The sequence below is a fragment of the Meriones unguiculatus genome, chromosome 15 (assembly GCF_030254825.1).
Source record: "Meriones unguiculatus strain TT.TT164.6M chromosome 15, Bangor_MerUng_6.1, whole genome shotgun sequence".
In the NCBI taxonomy this organism is placed as follows: domain Eukaryota; kingdom Metazoa; phylum Chordata; class Mammalia; order Rodentia; family Muridae; genus Meriones; species Meriones unguiculatus.
In genome coordinates, this window is record NC_083362.1 from 72,979,127 (window position 1) to 73,002,279 (window position 23,153).

The following is a 23,153-nucleotide window of genomic DNA, read 5'->3' on the forward strand; positions in this document are numbered from 1 at the left end:
ACACGAGTTTGAGCTAGCCTGGGCTACATGGTGAGACTCCACCATCTGTAAAGAATATGCTGAGAAAGGGCAGCACAGGGACGAGGAGCCAGTTATGCAGCGAAGCCTGCAGCAGGACACCCTCTTTCATCTCAAAGGCCCCATGCCTGACAGAAGCCCACAGGTTGGCTCCTGAGTCGCTTAGTGTTTCCTGGCAAGTTCCCTAAGGGAGACATGAGACCAGCAATGCTGACGTCCCGGCCCGGCGCCCACCTGTCCCTGGTGAGGACATGCCAGGCACATCCTAGGCATCCTTTTCCACTGTGGGCTAGCTGTGGCTCACCTGCCCTCTGCTCTGACCTTCTGCCTCCCTGGAGTCACCTGCTTCCTGCTTATTCAGCTCAAGCCGCCTGTTAAAGGGCCTCCAGGAGAGCTGCCTCACCAGCCTGAAGGAGCAGTAGAGGAGGGCCAAGATAAGCATGTGTCCTAACGACCATAGTCCTGACTGAGCCTGCTGATGGGGACTGCCATGTCTCCTCTGTCTGACCTTTAGCGTGGTGTAGCTGGGGCCAGCGCTCACATGAAGGCCACAAGGCCTTGACCTTGTCCTGTAGGCATGTCCTCCATGCTTCACCATTCTCACTTCCCTTGAGCCACCCTGCTTTTTCTCCGCTTGCCCTGGCATGCTATTGGAAACGAACCCCCAATGCTTCCTATTAAGGCTCCATAGAGAAACCCAATTTCCTGACCATGACTTCACTTCCCCAAACAAGGCTCCCAGTCAGCACAAGACCCAGAGCTAAGGTGTCTGATTTGTCTCGGCTCTTCTCTAGGGCCTGCCATTCCTGAGCCCAAAACAGACTCCAAACTGTCCACCGCCAGAGAGGAAGGACATGCACATACACTGAAGGAAAGGTCTCCTTGTTCCTGTCCCCTGGCCAGAGCTGTGGCTGGGAGCCAGGGTGGCCACTGGGGGTCAGGAGGGGCTTGGGCAGGAAGTCCTGCACCTAAATGTCTCAGTCACCTTGACTTTGTGCCCATGAAGGAAATTTGAAAGGAGTGGCCAGGGGTCTCAGTCTCTCAGACCACTGGCAAGCTGTTTGATTATTTGGAGTATCTGAGTGAGAGGACCCCTTTCTTCCTAAATTTCTTTCTGAGGGTCTAGAAGAGGGAAAGGAGGCCTGAGGCTGAAGGGAATGGAGAGAGAAATGAGGAAGAGAGAGCGACTGAGAGAGCGAGGAGTTGGGATGGGTTTGATTTCCTGCCCCTAAGTCCTGGCTGTACTTTGTAGTCCCGGAGAGCCAAGCATCTTGCTGACCTACCGACTCATCTGTCCACACCCAGCAATTGTCCCCATGCTTCTCAGGGACAACTGACCCCAGAAGGTCTTCTCTGAGCAACATGGTAGGGACAGACCACAGCTAGAAGCCCCAGGTCTGGCTCAAGAGGCTCCCTATTGGTGAGCACGGATATAGGGAGGAGGAGTAGAAACAAAGGGACAGAGGGGACCTGGACTTGGTAGCCTGGACCTCTAGGGGCTGTATAGACAGTGTCCTCACCGATGGCATTTGTTCCTGCTGTTCCCGTTAGAACCTGTCATGTCGCCCCCGGAGCTGCCTCCCAGAAACATTCCCGTGTCCGCCGGGCCCTGCGAGGCCAAGGACCCTCCTCTTCCAATAGAGAACCCCCGAGCCCCTGAGGTCACCCGGCCGAGTCTCTCGGAGACGCTGTTTCAGAGGCTGCAGAGCATGGACACCAGTGGGTGAGTCTCTGCCTAGAGGTTCCCCTGGGAAGCTGGCCTGTGCCTAAAACCCAGCATGTACCCAGGCATGCACAGGCCCAGGCGCAGGGAGCAGCAAACCTTCTCGTTCGTCTTACCTGTAGCAAACTTGAAAGCCAGAGTCTGTTTTTTCAGTCAGGGCTATCTCCTGGGCCCCAACTCATTTTTGTCCCTGGCTCGTTTTTCTATCAGGATCTTCATACTTTTCTTGTGAGATTTTTCTCCTTGTGTACTAACACTTCATCATTATCTTTGTGAGGGAAATGTCTCTTCTCCTTTTCTTGCTTACTTTTAAAGTTTTGGGGTGTTTTTTACATGTATCGTTTTTTTAGGTCTTTCTGCCCTGTGAGTGTAAAATTGCTCTTTGTTTAGAAGGCCACTGCCCTTCTGTGGTCAGACGGCACCTCCACACCCACGGTCACCCGAGTGCCCAGTGTATTTCTCACAGGAAATCACTTTGCAAGGCTGCCCCTGCCTGTTGCCGTGCATCCTACCAGCCGCAGGGGGACCTCTCCGTTCCACAGCCACACCCTAGCCTGAGAAACAGAAGCCCTGACCCCCAGGAAATCCGTCATGACTGTCTACACACTCTCTCACACCGCTCCTGTGGGGCTCCAGGGTGGTGCCACAGACTCACAGAGGAGCTCCATGCAGTGCTGGGGGAAAGGCTGGCCCCTAAAAGCTGGGGCCCAGGGAGTGCATGGTCCCTGGGGACATGTGATGGTGGTGGTCAGCTAGTGTAGCCTGACTCAAGTCCCAGAGTTGGAAACATGCAGACACAAACACCTGACCTTTGGCCCCATCACTTTTTAAGTTGAAGAAACTAGACCATATCAGGGGCTGGGGGAGGGGTGCAGGGTCAGGGGCTGGGGGAGGGGTGCAGGGTCAGGCCACCTGAACATCCACTGCCTGGTCTCCCATTCCCTGCCCTAATCACACAGAGAGTCCAGGCAGGGTGGTATGCGTCCACATTTCCAGCACTCGGGAACCCAGCTGGATGTGGTCTTAAACCTATAGCGCCAGCACTAAAGAGGCTGAGGGTCAAGAGTTCAAAGCCAGCCTGGGCTGCACAGGCAAACTCTATCCCACCCTCAACCCCCAATTCCCCCCCCAAAAAAAAACTAAATTAATAGTATATTGACTTTCCAATAGAGGCCCAGGGTGACTCCACCCCTCTATACTATAGTGCTCTGGGTCACGTTTGACTGTGAATTTGGACTTGGCATGACAATCAGACCTACTTCTTATCTCTAGAATAGATTGCCCTTCCAGCCCTTGTATGAACTGAGGAGATAGAGAACTGGCCCCTCCATATGTTTCTGGGGCTGTCTCTTAAAATAAAAATAAAAATAAATTTAAAAAAACAAAAACAAAAACAAAAAAAAACCAGGTAGATATCTGTTGAGTTCGAGGCCAGCCTGATCTGATTTCCAGAGTGAGTCCAGGACAGCCAGGGCTACAAAGAGAAACCCTGTCTCAAAAAAATAAGTAAATAAATAAATCTGTGATCTACTCCTCTGCCTCTGGAGTCTACCCAATGGGGACTCCAGCTTCTTCACACAGGCCCAAGGATCTCCCAAAAACGTCTTAACCAGAGCTGGGAATCCTCAGTTAGTTCCAGCGCTGTGGCTGGACAAGGTGAACTAGGCTTTCACTTCCCTGTTGTTTTTCAGGCTCCCAGAAGAGCACCTGAAAGCCATCCAGGATTATCTGAGCACTCAGCTAGTCCTGGATTCTGACTTTGTGAAAACAGGCTCCGGCAACCTTCCTCACCTGAAGAAGCTGACTTCACTGCTCTGCAAGGAACTCCATGGGTAATGGAGGCCCCCGACGGACGGGTGGGGGGAGCTTCATGGGTAATCGGAGCCCTTGGAGAACGGCAAACCTATGCTCCCTCCCCCAGGCGGACGGCCACAGCAAGAGAAGGTGCTCATTAGAGTGACCCTGTGTTCTCTCTGCCCAGCGCCTCTGCTGTGCTCACAGTAATTGGACAGCGGCAGAGTCTGGAAAGTGCCATGTTTGTTTGAAGCCCTTGTTCTCAAATCTGAACTCTAACTGGGCTGGGAAAGATGCTTATTTGTTTGTTCTTTGTTGGGTTTGGGGGTGTTTTTTTCTGGGGGGGAATGATGCAGGGCCTCGTACATGCTAAGTAAGCGTTCCTATCCCGTTTTGTCTCATCTTGTTTGTTTTTAACTCAAGTTAATTACAGGCAGTTTCTCCATAAAGAAAGGTGGAGAACACTGCCTTTGCATTTGCTAGGGACCTGGTCTTTATAAATATGTTGTTTTTTTAATTTGTATACGTATGTACATGTATGCATGTGTGTGTGTAAAGAAAGAGTGGGGGGACACTCATATGCCATGGGGGGCATTCATGTGCTGTGGTGTCTGTGTGAAGGATAGAAGACAGCGTTGTAGAGTGGGTTCTCTCCCTCTGCCTTTACATGGGAGCCAGGGACTGCGCTCAGGCTATCACACTGGCCCGGGAGCACTTTCACCTGCTGAGCCCTCTCAGCAGTTCAAGCCCTTTAGCTTTGTTGCCACTCTCCCCCCTTGCTACAGCCTCCACATCCAACCAACACAAAGCACTGGCAGGAAAGAAATGAAAGTCATTTTGTATGTGGGTGGTAAGGGCTCAAGTCTTCTGGTGACGGCAGCATTTAAATACTGAAGTTATTGAATGACTGACCAATTGGTAAAACTTGTGACTTTTTAAAAGTCTTTTGATTGTAGATTTTGAATTACGTTAACCTTGAAATAAACTACAAACATAAACATGCTTTGGTGGAGCCTGGCATAGTGGAGCATGCCTTTAATCCCAGAATTTGGGAGGCAGAGGCCAACATATCTCTGTGAGTTTAAGGCCAACCTGGTCTATATAATGAGTTCCAGGACAGAAAGACCCTGTCTTACAAACAAGCAAACAAAACCTCATAACTATGCTTTTATTGTTAGGAGAGCAAAAGTCAGGTTGGTCTGCAGTGTGAGGAATTAGCAAGGAATGACTTAAAAGCTTATACCTTGGTATGAGAGGGTAACACCAGAAAGCCATCAGAAGTAGCCAAAGCAAACCCCTCACAAAGGGCCGGAGATGTTTCCTAAGGTGAGAGCTTGCAGCCGGCCTGTCCTAGTTCCTGCTCTGGTTTACCTCAGCAGTTTCCAGCTCTCTGGTGCTGTACCGATCTCAGCATGGTTAATATTCACAAAGGGGTCTTCCATCATCAGTAATCTAAGTCACTATTCTATGCTAAAGGCTCAAAGGCACAGGCAGTGCGTCTGGTAAATGTGACAAATCATTTCTTTGACAAATAGTCAGATTAACCTGCCGGTCATTTATTCCAGTGAACTGTCTTTCTCAACCCAGCTGGACTCAGGGCTGTCATTTTTATAGGTCTCAAATGGTAGATTTTGTTCCGTTGTTACAAATCATTTGTCACTAGGGGAAAATACACACAAAATGGCCTTTTCCTTTAAAAAAAATACATATCATTTTGTGACAGCTCATAACAAGCTGTTATTTCTGCCCAGACACAGGTCCTGATCTTTGCTGCATCCTTGCTAGACAATGTCCAGACCCTTCCATAACTCCCCACAACTCTTGAGTTACCCAGAACCTGCCTCGCCCCATCACTGTGGTGACAGCAGCTTCCCTGATATGCCTGCTGCTCTGGCACATTACACCAGTGTAAAAAAATAATAATAATAATAAAAATAAAACACCTTCCATCTCTATTGTTACTGAATAATCAACTTCAAGTTGTTCATGGAGACTGGAATGTTCTTAACATTTCTTCACTTTTCTCGAGCAGGTGGTGGCGAGGCACGGAGACTTGGTTAAACTGAGAGATGAAACAAACAGCTCCCCACGCCCCCCGCCATCCCTGCAGGTGTAGTCCATCCAAACCAAGGCTGAAAAGTGCCTTGATTCACAGGAGAGGTGTTCTCGCTAGTTCGTGTGCTCCCTTACCTTCCAGCAAGCTCTGGCCGAGGGTCTCCTCTGAGCCGCGCTCTTGCAGTCGGGCTCCCAGCACCCGCATGGAGGCTCAGAACTGCCGTAACTCTCGCCCCAGGACATCTGGTGTCCTCTTCTGAGCTCAGCGGACACGAGTCATACACATAGTACAATACACTCGTAGACAGAAATGTTTTAAAAAATTAAAAAATGTTTTTAAAAATAAATGAGTCATCTACACAGATGTCAAAATTTTATTTCTACATTATTTTTATTTTTAAATTTATTTTTATTTCTGTGTATGCGCGTATGCCGCCTTATCTGCACCTGTACCGTGTGCATGCATGTACCAATGGAGACCAGAAGAGGGAGCTAGAGTGATAGACCACCGGGAACCACTCCAAGCAGTATTCAGAGTTGAACGTTGACCACTGAGACAGCGGCCAGCTCTTAACTGCTGAGTCATCCCTCCAGCCACTTTTGCCTAATTTTTAAAACTTGCTTTTCTACCTTCTTTTTGAGATAGGGTCTTCATACATCCTGACTTGACCCCTCTCCCCTCTCACTGGAATAAATGACCGGCAGGTTAATCTGACTATTTGTCAAAGAAATGATTTGTCACATTTACCAGACGCACTGCCTGTGCCTTTGAGCCTTTAGCATAGAATAGTGACTTAGATTACTGATGATGGAAGACCCCTTTGTGACCCCTTAGTTACCACAAGGCTTAGTTTATAAGCATGGACCGTTATACCCAGCTTAAAAAACTCACTCATCACCCCAACACTATAGCAGACAGACAGGAGGATCGCTGGGGCTGGCTACCAGTCTTCCTTCAAGTTCAATGGAAAACCCTGTCTCAGGGGAATAAGACAAAGAGGAAGCAGGGCACATGACCTCTTCCTCTGGACTCCCTCACACAGGCGCAGGTGAACTGTACACTCACGTGCCTACACCCCCACACACGCACAGAGAAACTTAATGAGCAAATAATTGCTCCCTAGTAAATGTTAATGATAAGTCTCCAACAATACTTTAGGAGGAATTGCTAGAGAAAAGATAATAGGGGAATAAAAATTATAAGTCACCTTCTAATGCTGTCTAATCCATCTAGAATGAAAATAATGTAATAATGCAAAAAGTGCGGTGCCTAGATTAAATAAAAGAACAGAGCAATAAGTAAACTCTTCAGCAGCATATGAAAATGACAAATTCCCAACAGAAAGTTGGTGAAGGAGGTGGTTTGTTTAAAGAGAAATGCAATAGAAATCAACCACAGAAAAATACTTTAAAAGACATTAGAAATTAATATAGCAGCCCACTCAGGACCCTGGGCATGAGTCCTAATACATGACTTTATTGTGGACACTAAAAAAGAGAGAAAACCCAGTGCTGGAGTTCATGCATAGCACCACAAAGCCTTGAGTTCAGTTCCTAATGCCATTCAGACCATGTGTGTCCCCATAAACCTAGAATCCTAGCACTTGGCAGATGAAGGGAGAATCAACAGAGGTTCAAGGTCATCCACAGCTACACTGTAGCTGGCCTGGATTACATGAGGCCCTGGGGGAGGGTCAGAAGAGGAAAAGGAGAGAGGAAGAACAAGAAATCGGGAAAAGCACCAGAACAGGCAGTCAGGATGTTGAACCAGTAGCCTGGCTACCAGTGCTGTCACAGGGTTGTTAATGTTGAAATAGAGCCACAGTCCCTGTTCTCCCAATCTTGTTACCTGAGATCAGAAAAGAAAGGCTGTATGAACACTGGTTAGGACACGGTTTATAATAACAAGATCTCAAAGTGACCCAAACTTCTAGACCGCGATTTGGGAACATCACTTTGCAGCTTATTTTGAAAACTTTAGAATGTTAAACATGTAAAAACGTGGACAGGTTTGGTTTAGTTTTTTGGGTTTTTTTTGTTTTTTTTTTTATAAAATACTGAGTGAAAATTCAAATTTAAAATTTCCCACTATGATTTAAAGGCTGTGACAATAACAGAAAGAGGGAGGAACAATCAACAGAGGTGATACCCTTTAGCTGCCTGGAGATCTGAATCTGAACTCAGGGAACCCCACCCAGCACCCCAAAGTTAAATTATTTATTTGTTCCCCCACCACCCCAAGACAAGGTTTCTCTGTGTAGTCCTGCCTGCTCCTGGAACTCAGAGGTCCACCTGCCTCTGCCTCCTGGGTGCTGGGATTAAAGGCGGGCACCACTGCACCCAACTTTCTTTATCATTTTAAAAAGAATTTCATATTTACTGTATTTACATCATTTTCCCTCCCAATCCTCCCTCCACCTTCCCTCAAATCCTGTCACTCACTCCACTTACTCAAATCCTGTCTCATGTTCTTTATTATTGCTACATGCGTGCACACACATACATATATACATACATATAAATATATAAATGCAATCTGCTGAGTCCATTTAGTGTTAAAATGTGCTTTTCTGGAGGCTGGGGAGATGGCTCCATGAATAAAATTTCTTGCTGCCTAAGCCTAAGGACCAGAGTTCAGATCCCCAGTTAGCAAAGGCTGGATGGGTGTGATGGCTCACCTGGGATACTGTGTGAATGCCGCCGGAAGGCCGGAAACAAAGACGGTGTCCCTGGAGACGGGGACTCCCTGAAGCAAGCTGGCTGGACAAGACTAGCTGAACTGGCCAGCTCTGGGCTCATCAACATACGCCACCTCCTTAACATACAGAGGAGTGTGCTGGAGAGAGACTCCTAAAGTCAACCTCAAGCCCCTACATGCATATGCACACACATACATGCACACACCTGTATGCTAACACATCGCACACACACATACACACACACACATGCATAAATAGGTAAGCAAATGCACAAAAAAATTGGCTTTCCAAACCAAATTGTGGTGAAGCCCAGACATTTGCATTTTAATTGAGTGTGTGTGTGTGTGTGTGAGAGAGAGAGAGACTCTTTCAAACACTAAAGGTTGAGAAGCATGTTCCTAAGTGATTTTTAAAGTTACTTTGTGTTTCCAGATTGGAAACAGAATCTACAGGCTACATAGGTTCTGCTCCTGTCTGACACAGACTGAAAGGGTGGGTGAGGGTCTGGTGGGAGGGTGGACTAGGATGGTGAGCCGACTTTGCCCGGGCATGCCCTTCAGGGAAGGGTTAAAGGATTTGTCACAGGGGTGTGACCTGTCTGCAGCTAGGACCCATGCTGTCTTGAGTGCTTCTAGTTCCCACTAATTCCTGAGCTTTACCTTGATCCTTTGTTCCCAGGGAAGTCATCAGGACCCTCCCATCCCTGGAGTCCCTGCAGAGGTTGTTTGATCAGCAGCTCTCCCCAGGCCTTCGCCCGCGACCTCAGGTAAGGGGTTTGGAACCATGCAATTGCTCTACCGGGGAGAGGGCAGAGTTAGCTAGCACCCAGGGACTCTGAAGGCTGATGGAAGCTCTGCCTGCCCGTTTGCTAGTCTAATGTAAATGTCAGGGTGAAGGGTGACCGAGGGGGTGGAATCCCCGGTAAAGGCACTTCCTGGCATCAGCTTCTGACCTCAGGCAGTACACCCATCAGACAGACTGCCAGATGTTGGACGAGGAGGCCAGCATGGCCGTTCCTACCATTTCTCCTCAGAAACTGAAAGGAAAGGAAAACAAGGCTCTTCATTTAACCCCAGGGACTGTAAGATGCCAGTGCCCTTCCTCCATAGCTGCTCACAGCTGGGCAGGAGATGAGGGTCAAATAAAGCATAGATCTATCTATGTTTTTTAATGCCCTCAGTAAACTTAAAATCAAGCAGACTTGATCAAGTAAACTTGAAATCAATGCAGATCCTTATATTATAGCATTGCGAAAAATGAGGCTATGCAGCCAGCGTGTGGTGGCACAGGCCTTTGATCCCAGTACTTGGAAGGCAGAGGCAGATGGATCTTTGTGAATTCAAGTCTAGACTGTTTTACAAAGCAAGTTCCAGGACTATACAGAGAAACCCTGTCTCAAGAAAAATGACAACAACAAAGGAGAACATGAAATAGAACAACATGGTCTAGGGGTCAGAAAGGGCAACGTCTCCGAAAACACAAACATTACTTGCTGCAAATATGAGGAAGAGCGATCAAATAGATAAAGTTAGCCCTGGGCTATTGCTGTGTATATATTGCTGATTTGGGGAAATCAGCCTCCAGCTCACCCCCGTAGCCTCCAAGGTGCTATATGCAAACACTGGCTTACATCGTGTGGGAGGGGCGGGGGCGGGGAGTGATGAATGTGTATGTGCCGGAACATGTATATGAATATATGTGTGTGCACATGTACTTGTATGTGAAAGCCGGAGGTCAATGTCAGGTGTCTTCCCTAATTGCTCTCCACCTTATCCTTTTTGTTATATTTTATTTACTGTATGTGTGCATGCGTGCACACATGATCTTACCGACCCTCTACCTTATCTTTTGAGTTAGCATCTCTCACTGAACCCGGAGCTAGGTTCAAGTTGGCTGGCCAGCCAATAAGCTTTAAGGATTAAGTCCTCATTCCATCCCCACCCCACTTCCACATCCAGTGCTGGAGTTCCAGATGCCTGCCACCAAGGCCAAATTTTTTCCTGGAGGCTGAAGATCCAAACCTTTTGAAGATCCCATGTTTGTATATCGGGAATATTATCAATTAAGCCTTCTTTCAACCCCTTCACCCTAGTCTCTGGGGGAGGGAGGCTATAAATCAGGCTGCTCACTGACAGTCGGTAGGAAACAGACCATATACCCAAGGAAAGACGTTCATCCGCCACCTGGAAAACCAAGAAGTGCATTTCAGCAACTTTCTCTTTCTAATTGGATAGGAGAAACATTGACCAAAGCAGGTAATTCTGACTCTGGGAGTAACAAAGGCACTGACAGCCCCCCCCTGCCCCCGCCCCCGCTGGAGAAGCAGGTTTTTTGAAGGGCAGATGAGCTGTGTAGGAAAGTTGGCTGCTCTTTTCTGAATAGGGGAGAGGAGAGGTGAGGTGAGGGGGAACTGGAAGGAGTGGAGGGAAGGGAAATTGCAGTCAGGATATATTATATGAAAGAAGAATAAAAAGAAAAAAGAGAAAAAGAAAAAGGATAGCTGACTGCATCCTTCAAATGGTCCCCTGTGTGGGAAGCTGTCTTAGGGATCACATGGGGCACTGACAGGCATCACTGAGTGTAGCTACTGACACCATGTCCCTGAAAATGAAGGCAGGAAATCAGATGGATGGCGAAATATGGCCAAATGTGGCACGCCAAGGTAAGGCAGAATCCTGTCTAGGGTGCAGAAGCTGCTGTGACGTGAGCTCCCGGCATTCTCACTTGCTGCGGGGAGAGAGCATATTGCAAAGCCATGTGAGCAAGGACGAGGGTACACGCTTGCAGGCAGAAATGGAGCCAGGAGGATGTCAACCCAAAGCGTGCTTGCTGATCACCACCGCATGGCCAGTGGGACTGGGGAGAAATAGCCCGCTGAGGAGCTTGGGTTTGCAGGGGTGCTAAAATTACTCTGAAGATTTAAGATCTTGAATCTCTGGAGTAAGCTGACGGTGGGTTGTGCGCGTAAATGGAAGTGTCACAAAAATGCGGAGCTCTGAGAAAGCCCTTGTGATGGCAACTTTCCTTCCTCATGCTTCCAAGAGCTACACGGCCACTCTCAGCGTGCCAGACATGAGGAAGGAAATTTCCTGGAAAGACAGGTTATCTTCATAGCAGCCTTGATTATAGGTGAGCTGTGTAAGGAAATAAATATCTACTGTAGTCCTCGTTCTTCACAAGACTGAGGGCTGAAGGATTACTTGAGCCCAGAAGTTCTAGGCCAGTATGGACAACATAGCAAAACTCTGATTAAAAAAAAAAAAAAATAGGTGAGGGGTCTCTCCTGCTCCAAATGCCCTGACAAGCTGTGCACATGAGCTTCCCTAGTGACAGACAAGGCTGAGGAGAAGAGGGCAGGCAGGAACCGTCATCTCCATCACCTTTGACTGTACTAATGGAACCAGCTCTAATCTGTTTTACAAAAGGACAGCTTTTCAGAGCTGTTCCTGTCTACAATGGCTGTGAATAGCCATCTTGAAATATGCCAGAGAAGAATATTTTGAGACTGCCTATTTTGGTCTCCCACAAAGATTTCACAGGGAAAATGTATTTGTGTTCTGTTTATACAACTAAAAATATTCTTCAGAGGTGGGGGACTGACTCTCCGCTGTCTTTGAAGCGAAGGATAGGTTAATTTCTAAGAAAGTAAAAATCTAGGCAAAATGGGTGCTGCCAGACACCGGTATTTTAAGTAGCTTGAACCGAAGACCACACCCAAAATCTTTTGCAGTAGATGAGATGAGAGATGAGGGTCTCCAGAGCTGAGCCTGCAGTGGCCAGGGTAAATCCAGGGGGCAGCATGGGGCCACCTGTGTTTGTAGTTGGAAGCACAACAGAGTAGCAAAAGGTAGAGGGTGGCAACCTCTACCAGTGGTGGAATCTGGGTCTCACTCCTAACTCCGCCCCCACAAGGCAGAGAATATCTTTGTTTTAAATGTCTCTTTTTTAACTCACAGAAATCTAACTGCCTCTGCTTCCCAGTGCTGGGATTAAAGGCGTGTGCCACCATTCCCAGCTATCTTTGCTTTCTCTCTCTCTCTCTCTCTCTCCCCCCTCCCTCCTTTTTTTCTCCCCCCCCCTCTGTGATATATTCAGATGTCCCCCGAACCCATAAGAAGGTACTGGGTCCCCAGAAACTGAAGGTACAGGCAGTTGCAAGCTGTCCAGTGTAGGTGATGAGAACTGAACTCAGGTCCGCTGGAAGAGTGGAAAGTACTCTTAACCACTGAGCTATCTGTTACCCCCAAGAATGTCTATCTTGATAGGCCTTCAGAGCACCCAGTGGGGCGACCTGATATAGGGGGTAGCAGAAACAAGACCTGCACCATGCCTGAGGTCAGCGTCTCATCCCCACTGACTCTTCATTTCCGTGTCCATGCAATAATGTCCTATCCAGCACAGTGAGGGAAGATGCAGATATGCCCAGTACGTCTGGCATATTGACAGGGCAACTTACTCTTACCACCATAGCACCCTTTTCCTTGAGGAGGAGCACTGCAGGAGAGGTGAAAAATACAACAGTCAAAATAGTTGCTCACCAAAGGGATAGCATGTGCCCTGGGTCAGGCCTGAGAAACCTTTTAAAAGTGTAGCCAAAGCCAAGAGTGATGGTACAGGCCTATAAGCCCAACTTATACGATGCTTAAAATGCTGAAGGCCTGCCTGCGCTGTGCCTCCAGACCCTATCTCGAACAAACAGTGTAAAAAAAAAAAAAAAAAAAGTAAAGCAAAAGCCAGTGTATCCTTGCTGATAACATGAGCAAGGACTGTGGTGAAGAGCTAGTGTTCAAGTTAGTCATACATGCAGCTTGTTTGTTCATCATTCTGTAGGCAGGCATAGTACCTTGTTAACTCCACCTCTCCAGCAGGGAAGGATGTCCACAGTAAGATAGATATTTCAGGACTGAAAGATAGCTCAGAGGTTAAGAGCATTGGCCTTTCTTACAAAGGTCCTGAGTTCAATTCCCAGCAACCACATGGTGGCTTATAACCATCTATAATGAGATATGGTGCCCTCTTCTGGCCTACAGGCCCACATGCAGGCAGGCAGAATACTGTATGAATAATAAAGAAATCTTAAATTAAAAAGAAAAGAGAGAGAGAGAGATACTTCAGAATCTAGCATTGTTTTGGTTTTTCTTTTTTCATTGCTTAGGACCTCACGTAGCTCATGTTTCAGCCTTGCAAATGTCCGTTCTATAAATATATGCCTGGAATCAGGCCCAGCATACACAGGTATCAGTCCCAGTCTGGTTTGGCCGTTTACTAGCTATTTGTTTTTAGATAAGTAACCATAGGCTTCTGAGCCCCACTGTTCACTAAACAGGTCTCTTAAGCATCTTTATTGTCCAGACACCAGTTTTAAAATACTTGGTCTCAGTCCTCATGGAGCCCATATTTCTATCAGGGGAAATCACACCAAACTCACAAATGAAAGTAACAGCTTCACCACACGGTGACTGACAGAGACCACAGCAGGGTGAATTGACAGAGACAACCAGGTGGCCGTCTGAGCTGCGGTAGTCAGAGAGGAGCTCTTGGTGGGATCTGAGCTCTAGATGGCAAGATGCCCTTCCCAGATGAAATCCAAGCCTCTGGATATTCCCTAGCAAGTGTAGCTCAAGGCAGCTCAGAAGTGAGGAGGAGGATGGTTCCAAGTGGAGCATCTGAGCTTGTGGCACCTTCGGAGCCAGGCTGCGAGTTTGCATGTGGTTCTGCCTGCTGTGGAAGCAGCCGGTGGGGGGTTTAAGCAGCGGGGATCAGTATATTTTGGAAGCAGGATGAGAACAGCAGCTCAGGCGACATAAGAGGGAGGGAAGGTGATGATCGAAGATGGCCCCAGAGTTTTAAGGATTGTGTAGGTGGGGTGAGAAGCACCGTGGGTGAGGTAGAGTTAGAGGAGAAGGAGTGAAGAGCTATTTTTTGGCCATGAGGGACTCGGGGTGCTTATATATACCATAGTGTCCTTGTCTTCAGACAGGGGTGATAATGGTACTGGAAGGTAGAAGGTGGAAAGGGAAGCATCATGGGAAGTGTTCAGTGACCCCCCCCCGACAGCCCACCCTTAGCCAGACCTCATTTGTTCTCATGTTCACTTCCCAGGTGCCCAGTGAGGCCAGTCCCATCAACATGGTGGCCAAACTCAGCCAACTGACAAGTCTACTGTCTTCCATTGAAGATAAGGTACTCGCGGGGGTCCTATAGCACCCCTTGCTTTCTCTGGGGTCCCCTCTTTGCACCAAGAGTATCCGAGTCCCAGGTTCTGCATTCCTGTGATGCTCTGACTCATACCTGCTGTCCACAGGTCAAAGCTTTGCTGTACGAGGGCTCTGAGTCCCCCAGCAGGTGCTCCCTTATCCCCCCAGTCACCTTTGAGGTAAGTGACTCTGGAGCCATGGAGGCTGACCTGGAGATCTACCACTGGGGACTACTTTGGTTCCTGTGAAGAGGGGGCTTTTGACATGGGCTCTAGAAAGACGGGGAACCCAATGGCAGGCAATAGTAGTCAACGAAGCAAGGTAGCCGGGGAAGTAGGTAAAGATTGGAATTGCTGCCTAAATGCCTCAGTGAAGTCCCCTTCATGGGGAGGCTGCAAAGAAAGAACTCCTCATTACTCCAAAGTGGTGTAAACTTTGTCTTCCTTAAAATGGGAAGGAGGAGGGACATTGAACTGAGAGCCACAAACTGCCTGTAAGATAGTGTGGGAGGGAAGGGCAGTTAGAGAAAACAGTTCTTAGGATTTCCTTAAAAATGACTGGCTTAGATTGAGACAAAAACAGAAAGGCGCTTTGGTTTGGTTTGGTTTGGTTTGGTTTGGTTTGGTTTGGTTTGGTTTGGTTTGGTTTGGTTTGGTTGTTGTGTTTCTTAATGGGCCCCCATGACTCTGATGCTTCCAGCCCAGCCTGGTCCCACCTTCATGAGATAACCCACTGCCTGAAGGCAATCCCACAATGATAGATTTCCATTTTCTTCCTATCACCTTGTGGTTGTTTAATTTGACATTTATTTATTCAGTGTGGGAGTGGGGGGAGAGGAGGGAGAGGACAACTTGCAAGAACAGGTTCTCTTCTGCCACTGTGTGGGTCCCAAGAATTGATACGGGTCACCAGGCTTGGTGGCAGGCTCCTTATACCCTCAAAACCATCTTGCCTGACTCCTCTGTCACTCCTGTCCTTTGTTGTTGTCGTTTTTGAGATAGAGTCTCACATAGCCTCCTTTTGCCTCCACCTAAAGTGCCACCGTACCCAGTTTAGACTTTCACTTTCTGAGCATGCCCAGGCAAGCGTCTTCTTCCTAATTATTACCAGTAGATGTTCAATTAGTGGTTGTAACAAGGCCCCAGAGTGTGAATCTATTGCTAAGATTCTTTCCAGAAGTAGATGACACATCAGATTAATAAATGTTGTCAAACTAATGAGTGGATGAGCCATTTCCCAGCAGTTCATCTGTTTCCTCCACCAGATCTGTTGGTGGAACAGCTGGGTTGCACAATGGGTGAGCTGGGCTCAGCTTCAGTGGGAGCCATTTCTCAGGCATGCCATGGAATACAGGGGTGTTGTCGGGCCGGGGTTGGGAAGGCCTACAGATAACAGGCAGATAACCCCGCACAGGACACTGATCCAGGGTTCCCCAGCCTTGTAGAGAAGTTGATCAGAGTTGGCATCATCAAAGCCCAGTCACTGATTGCATTTCTTACACTCTGAAGGTGAAGTCAGAGTCCCTGGGCATCCCTCAGAAAATGCATCTCAAAGTGGATGTTGAGTCCGGAAAACTGATCATTAAGAAGTCTAAGGATGGTTCTGAGGACAAGTTCTACAGCCACAAAAAAAGTAAGCCACCCATGCCACCCCAACCCTGCAACACACTCTATGTTCTGGTTCCCTGTGGGAGTTCTTTTTTTTTTTTTTTGTAATCTGTTTTTTAAGGTTTATTGCACAGTTATTGGGAGTTCTTAACAGATGACCAGTAACTTTTCTATTGCTGTGACAAAATGCCATGACCAAGACAGCTTATAAAATAAAACGTTGGCTGTGGGGCTCACAGACCCACAGGACCATCACAATGGGGAACACGGCAGCAGGCAGGCAAGCATGGCACTGGATCAGTACCTAAGAGCCTATATCTTGACTCACAGGTATCAGACAGAGGGAGAACTAACTAGAAATGCTGTGGACGTTTGAAACCACAAAGCCCACTCCTCACTGCCACACCACTCCGACAAAACCACACCTCCTAATCCTTCCTAAACAGATCCACCAACTGGGAACCACACATTCAGATATATGAGCCTATGGGAACCAGTCTCATCCAAACCACCTCAGTGACTGTCAGAAAAAGCTAGTCCTGCCCTTTTTTGAGGGTGGTCCCTGTCCCTGGGTGTTCCCTGAGCATCTCCCTGGCTATGGAATTCCTTTCCTGCTACAAGGACACCCCTCAGGGGCCTCCCCTGCACACTTTGCCACCACCCCCTGGATATGAGATTATAAATTACTTGTCACAACTGTCCCATAGCATTCCTGTGTATGTACATGATGATGTCATGTCTGTCTGTGTGACTGTTCTTCTCTTTTCTACAAGCGTGCAGTTACCTCAGCATACTGGGACGGGCCCTAAACTGATGGGATGGCTAGCAGAGCTGCCGGGTTGGCACCCGAGCAACTTACTAACTGTGGAACTGAAGTATATGAAGGCTCTGTATATCCAAGTTCTGTCACTTAGCAGCTGGGGGACCTTGACCTATCTCTCCGAGCCTCAGTTGCTAGTTGTCAGGGAGGAGAAAGACTGGCTGAACAACATGGGGTACAGCCCGGCACCCAGCTTCTCTGAGACCAGCTGTTCTCATGAGTACTGCTTAGCCACAGCAGCTCTGTGCATTGCACTGTCGAGCATTTGTTCACAGTGGGAGTGAGCCCCACAACAGCTGGTGGAGAAGCTGCTGTGGGCAGAGCAGCATCCAGAGCAGAAAGCAACTCACATGGTCCCGGCCCACATGCAATTTGCATTCTGGTGCATTGAGGGTGAATAAATACCCATATAAATCTATCAATATGGTGGTTTCAGCTCCTGGAAAGCTTTGAAGAAAACAGAACAGCATGATAGGTAGAGGTCCTCTGGGAAGAGGGGATGGTTTAGGGGAGCAGACAGAGGAGGCTGGCCATTGTAAGCAATGAGCTTGTGAGCTAAGACCTGGGGTTGTGAAGCAACCAGTTGGACAGGGGCCTGAGGGAAGAGTCTTCCAGAGAGGGCAAACACCAGAGAGGGTAGAGTGACACAGGTGCTTGAAGAAGATCTAGCCTCCTGAGCAAGATAAGCATTTCATGAAGAGGACTTCGGAAAAACTCCAAGCAAGGAAGTTTCAGGGTAGACCTTGGTGCTATGGAGTTACTGCCACAGGTGGTTCTGAGTGTATCAGTTGGGTGAATGTTCATCACCACAACATGACAACCCACCTTCAAATCCAGGTTTTAGCTCCTGACAGCTGTACCACATTAGCCTAGTGGCCTAGCTTCTCTGTGACTCCAGTCTGTAAAATGGGAATGATGACAATGGATGGTACGTGAAGATTGCATGAGAAGCTCTGAATTCATGCTTATGAGAACAATTTGCACATCTCCTCACTGCTCTGGGTTGACTGGGAGAATGACCAGACAGGAGCTAGGAAGGGGCCTATTGATTCTGCACCTCCTCTCTGGAGCTCCGCCTGGACGCTGGCCTTGAGCAGAGGTAGGATACAGCCAGAGAAGAGCCAAGATAGTGCTAGCGAGGAAACGGTCTCTTTTTTCCCTCTTGCATTTTGAATTCTTGGCAGAAGCCAGGACAGACACCAAGAGAAAAGAGAGTAGATCGATCACATGTAAGTCTCATGTGATGTGGAAGCCCTCACAGGGAAACCAGGACCAAGAGGAGGATGGCTAAGCAGAGTGTTGGGAAGAGGTCTGGATAGGTAGTGGTCCTCTTTCCAGGTCTGGGAAGAGTGGGGAGCTGGAGAGCGACCTCACAGAGGGGCTGGGAGTTAAGTTCAGGGCAGCAGGAGGAGCTTGGCCAGCCCAGTAAGTTCAGATTCCTCTTGGCCTTGTTTGCCCTTGGCATTAGGATGTCTACTCTCCAGATATGGATAACACACTCATCACAGGAGGGTTTTTATCACCAGCTTACAGGAAGACAGTCCTTTCTGTCTCCCCTTCTCTCCTGTCAAGGTGCTATGTTTAGGGTACTGGTTATCAGTTCTATCAGTAAATAGCACAGTAGGTGCTAGAAGTCCAGAACTGGGTTCCCAGCTCAGCCATTGTGACTTGGTGTCCTCTCTCCAGTCCTCAGCTGCATTTTGCTGCATGGCTTAAAAGGATGAATATCAAAATATATGGTGCCTGGCATGGAGAGAGTATTTGGTGCAATTGGCTACTGTGGTATCACCGGTACAATTATCCTTCCCACGTTGCTAAGAGGACAGAATGGAATGGGGGTGGAGGATAGGGAGATGAATCAGGAAAGAAGCCTCTGGCCACTGGAGCAACAAGCTGCGAGGTAATTGTAGAGTTAAGCTCACTGCTCCAGGGCTGGGCTCCGCCTTGCTGTGTGCAGTTGGGGAAAGACAGATGGTCTGAGCAAGCAGGCCGTGCCGGAAGCAGTTGGCTTAGAAAAGTGCATGCCACTTGTGCAGGGAGAGGAGGAGGTCAAGAGATGTGTTGCAGCAGGGTCACTGGTGAGAGCTAACTGGGACACACTGACCCCTGAGGAGGGCTGAGAGCTAGGGTTCAGTGCTGGGTGCTCTGGCCACCATGACAGCTATGTGATTTACTGCCCATGCCACAGTGGACCCCGTGCTTCAGAGCCTCATCTGTGCCAGGATGGACATGTACACTTTCCTCTGACCATTAAAATAAATAAGAGGAAAATGTTGAGAGGGGGGAAAAGAGAAAGAGAAGCTTCCTTTCGGTGGGTGTTTTGTTTTATTTGGTTAGTTGGGGTATTTTTGGGTTTTGTTTGTTTGTTTGAGACAAAAACTTATGTTTCACAAACTAGTTTTGAATTCATTGTGTAACTAAGGTTGATCTTGAACTCCTGATCCTCCTGACACCATCTGCATATTTGATACATAATCTACATCTCATTGGCTTTAAGAAAACAGAAAATACAAATAAGCAAATGTTAAATAAAACTATATGTTGCTAGATAGCCTCCCAGATGCTTTTAAAAGGTGCTAGGCTGCCAAATGGCAGTACAGCCTTTTATTCCCAGCACTTAGAAGACAGAGCAGGAGGGTCTCTGTGTGCTCAAAGACAATGTGATTTACATGGTAAGCCCCAAGCCAGCCAGGGCTGCATAATAAGACCCTGCCTCTAAAACAAAAATAATAAGCAAACAAACAAACAAACAAACAAATAAATAAATGAGAAATAGTAGTGCGAGCTGAGCGTTGTGGTACATCTCTGTAATCACAATACCTGGGAAATTTGCACTTTCCTTTTCATAAATTTGTGTGTGCGTGTGCATGTGTGCATGTGTATGTATGTGCGCACATGCGCATTCCTGCCCGCATACCCAGACGACTCTAGAGCTGGAGTTATGGTTGTAAGCTGCTTGTGCTGACAACCAAACTTGTATCCTCTACAAGAGATGCATGCTGTCTTGTATCTGAGTCTCCCCAGCCCACCCTGTAAGTCAGGGTACACAACATTCCATCTTGTGTCATATAAAAAGACCAACACTGACTATTTCAGACCCATAAAAGCCAGAAATTTCACAATTCAACCCCATAATTGCAAATCTCCATTGTTCCTCTTTAGATTACAAAAATGCAATGGTGGCTTCTTTGTGAAACCTGTCTTAAATTAGAAACAGCTCAAGATTTGGTGTTGTGGTTAGCTCCATAGCTTTATTCTTCTGAGTTTGCACCAGTGAAGGAAGAAGGGAACAACAAGATGAAAAATGAATGAAAAGACAAACAAATGACAGAGAGGAGTTATAGAGATTTTTAAAAACAGAGAGAATGGGCTATGAAATAAGAACACAGAAGTTGGAGAGATGGCTCAGCAGCTAAGAGCACCAGCTGTTCTTTCAGGAGACCCAGGTTTGGTTCCAGCACAGACACGGCAGCTCTCAACCCTCTATAAACCCAGGTCTGGGGGATCAAATGCCCTCCTCTGGCCTCCTCTGGCCTCCTCTGGCTTTGCGTGCATTTGGTGCACAGATAGATGCAGGCAAAATACTTGCATACACAACATAAAAAATTTAATTAAATTCAGGAGTGTGTACATGCCTTTCATCCATGCTTTTGAGAGGCAGAGGCAGGGGATCTCTGTGAGTTTGAGGATAGGCTAGTCCACATAGAGAGTTCAAGGACAGTCAGGACTACATAAAGAGACCCTGTCTCAAAAAAATTTTTTTTTCTTAATTAAAATACTTTTAAATTAACAGAAAGAGGAAAGAAAAAGGAAGAACAACTCTGCATGAGAGTCAAAGGATGGGGGATCAGGAATTCAAGCCAGCCTCAGCTTTATACAGTCTTGTTCCGAAAATTAAAAAAGAAATAAAAAGATTTTTAAAATAAGAAAATGTAAAGGGCTGGAAACACATCCCTGTTATCAGGTGCTTGTCTGTCATGTGTAAGCTCCCGGGAATGCCAAACACAGAATAAAAACAGCCAAAGGGTAAAAAGGTAAATTCGAGGGACGCACTCGGAAGGCGGTAGACTTGGCCTGACGGTGATCTTCCTCGCTCAGGCGCTTGACGTGCATCCCCATACACAGCAAGCTTCTCCAAACTGATATACCAATAGTTCAGAGGAAAAGAAAAGAAGGAACGAGAAGAGCTCATCAAGAATCCAGAAAAGCGCTTCACCAGCACAGGTGTGCACGCTGGGAATGTCCCAAGTGCTCAGCACGACAGAGAAGGCACCTCCAGCCGTTCACAGCCTTTCAGCACCGGCTTCTAAGGAAAGGCTATTGAACCTCCGGAGTAAGGTAGAATCCAGAATACATTAGGGATTCCCACAGGGCTCAGCCTAGGACCCCATGCTTAGAGTCTAGAAGCTTTCCCACTGCCATCATTAAGAATACACTCAGACAGCCTGTGGATGGGGAAAGTCTTTGCCAGCCATACAACTAACAAGGGGTTAATATCATAGTGATATCGGAACACCCGTGTTTATCGTATAGCGAGATTTGTGACAGCCAAGGGCCCATCAATGAATGGAGAAAATGTTCCTTTACATGATGGAATGAGTATTACTTAGCCATAAAGAACGAGATGCTGTTTACAAGGAAATGGATGGACCTAGGGATGAGGGAGTGAGGGAGAGAAAGAGGAGAGGCATGGAGAGGGAGAGGACTATTAGGAAAAAAAAGGACTAAGATGGGAAAGAGCCAGGACAACAAAGAGTAACTGTTGTACCAAAGTACAACATATGCATGAATGAAGATGTTATCATGAATAGATATGTTAACATATGCTAATTTAAAAGTCAAACAGTTTTTAAAAAATAATTCTTGAAAAGCTACTAGAGATGTTACTGTGCCAAAATGGAGGTGTAAACAAAGAAAAGGGAAGACATGGAATGTGAGAGAGAAGGTCCAACAAGAGGGACAAAGAAGTAGATTCCCAGGTGTTGAAAAAGGAAGGTTTTCATCAGGCCTCAAAGTCACCGAACCACAGAATCTTAAGTCAAAATAGCAACTGCCCAGCTAGGGTCTTCAATCTAACCTTTGAAATTTCGCAAGCCAGATCTCCATCTTCTGCTCTGCTCTCAACATTACCTTTCAAGCTCCTAAGAACTTCCCACTGAGCTCTTAACACTCAGGGCTCTTCTAGCCCAAAGTTCCAACGTCCTTCTACAGCCCTCCCCAAAACAAGCCCAGGCCTATCACAGAGATACCCCAGTGTCTGGCACCAACTTGTGTCTTAGTCAGGGTTTTAATTCTGTGAAGAGACACCATGACCAAGGCAACTCTTCTAAAGGAAAACATTTAATTGGATTTTCATGAAACTGGCTTACAGTTTCAGAGGTTCAGTCCATTACCATCATGGCAGGAAGCATGTCATCATGCAGGCAGACATGGTGCTGGAGGAGTCCAGAGTTATACATCTTGGTCCACAGGCAGCAGAAGGGGACTGGATCCACACTGGGCAGAGCCTGAGCATAGGAGACCTCAAAGCCCACCTCCACAGTGACACAACTTTCTCCAACAAGGCCATGCCTCCTAATGGTGCCACTCCCCATGAGCCAAGCATTTAAACACATGAGTCTACGGGGGCCAAATCTATTCACATCACCAAAGAGAGTTTCAAATTGGGAGGAGAGTTTGAATCAAGGAAAGCACATAGCACAGGGTCAGCATGCAGTGTGACCCTCAAAAAAGAACAGTTAATAACCCAGGAAAAGTTTAGCATAATATTTTTATTCCTTGAAAATTTTCATACACAATTGAAATGGATTTTGACAATATTCACCCCTAACTCCTCTCAGACTCACCCCCCTACCTCCTCTCTTCCCAACTTCATGTCCTCTCACTGAGTCTATTTTGTGCTGCCTGTGGGCTCATGACTTTCTCTCCCCTAGCAACCAGCAGCCAATAGCTCCTCAGCTAAGGCAGGGGGTTCATGAGCCCAACTCAAGAAAACACGTTTTAATTTGTGTAGGAAAAGAACAACCAGGACTAGTCAGTTAGGAGCCTTGCCATAGTCATGGTGATGTAAGCATTGAGTTGTTTTTCTAGCAAAAATATGATGGTAAGGCATGTGGTAGCATATGCCTTTAATCCCAGCGCTCAGAAGGCAGAGGTGGGCTGATCTCTGTGAGTTCGAGGCCAGCCTGGTGTCCAGAGAAAGTTCCAGGACAGCCAAAGCTACCCAGAGAAACCCTGTCA

At 47.3% G+C, this 23,153-nt stretch overlaps 1 protein-coding gene across 2 annotated transcripts in view; it reads left to right on the forward strand.

Moving 5' to 3' along the window:
* Inpp5d (inositol polyphosphate-5-phosphatase D) overlaps nucleotides 1–23,153 on the forward strand; it is a 100,717-nt gene that overhangs the window by 48,627 nt on the left and 28,937 nt on the right. For both annotated transcript variants that reach the window (XM_021644613.2, XM_021644615.2), the window contains exons 4-9: nucleotides 1,570–1,741; nucleotides 3,433–3,573; nucleotides 8,968–9,055; nucleotides 14,392–14,472; nucleotides 14,594–14,665; nucleotides 15,995–16,118. In XM_021644613.2, coding sequence (XP_021500288.1) covers nucleotides 1,570–1,741; nucleotides 3,433–3,573; nucleotides 8,968–9,055; nucleotides 14,392–14,472; nucleotides 14,594–14,665; nucleotides 15,995–16,118 — 678 coding nt within the window. The remainder of the gene's footprint in view (nucleotides 1–1,569; nucleotides 1,742–3,432; nucleotides 3,574–8,967; nucleotides 9,056–14,391; nucleotides 14,473–14,593; nucleotides 14,666–15,994; nucleotides 16,119–23,153) is intronic.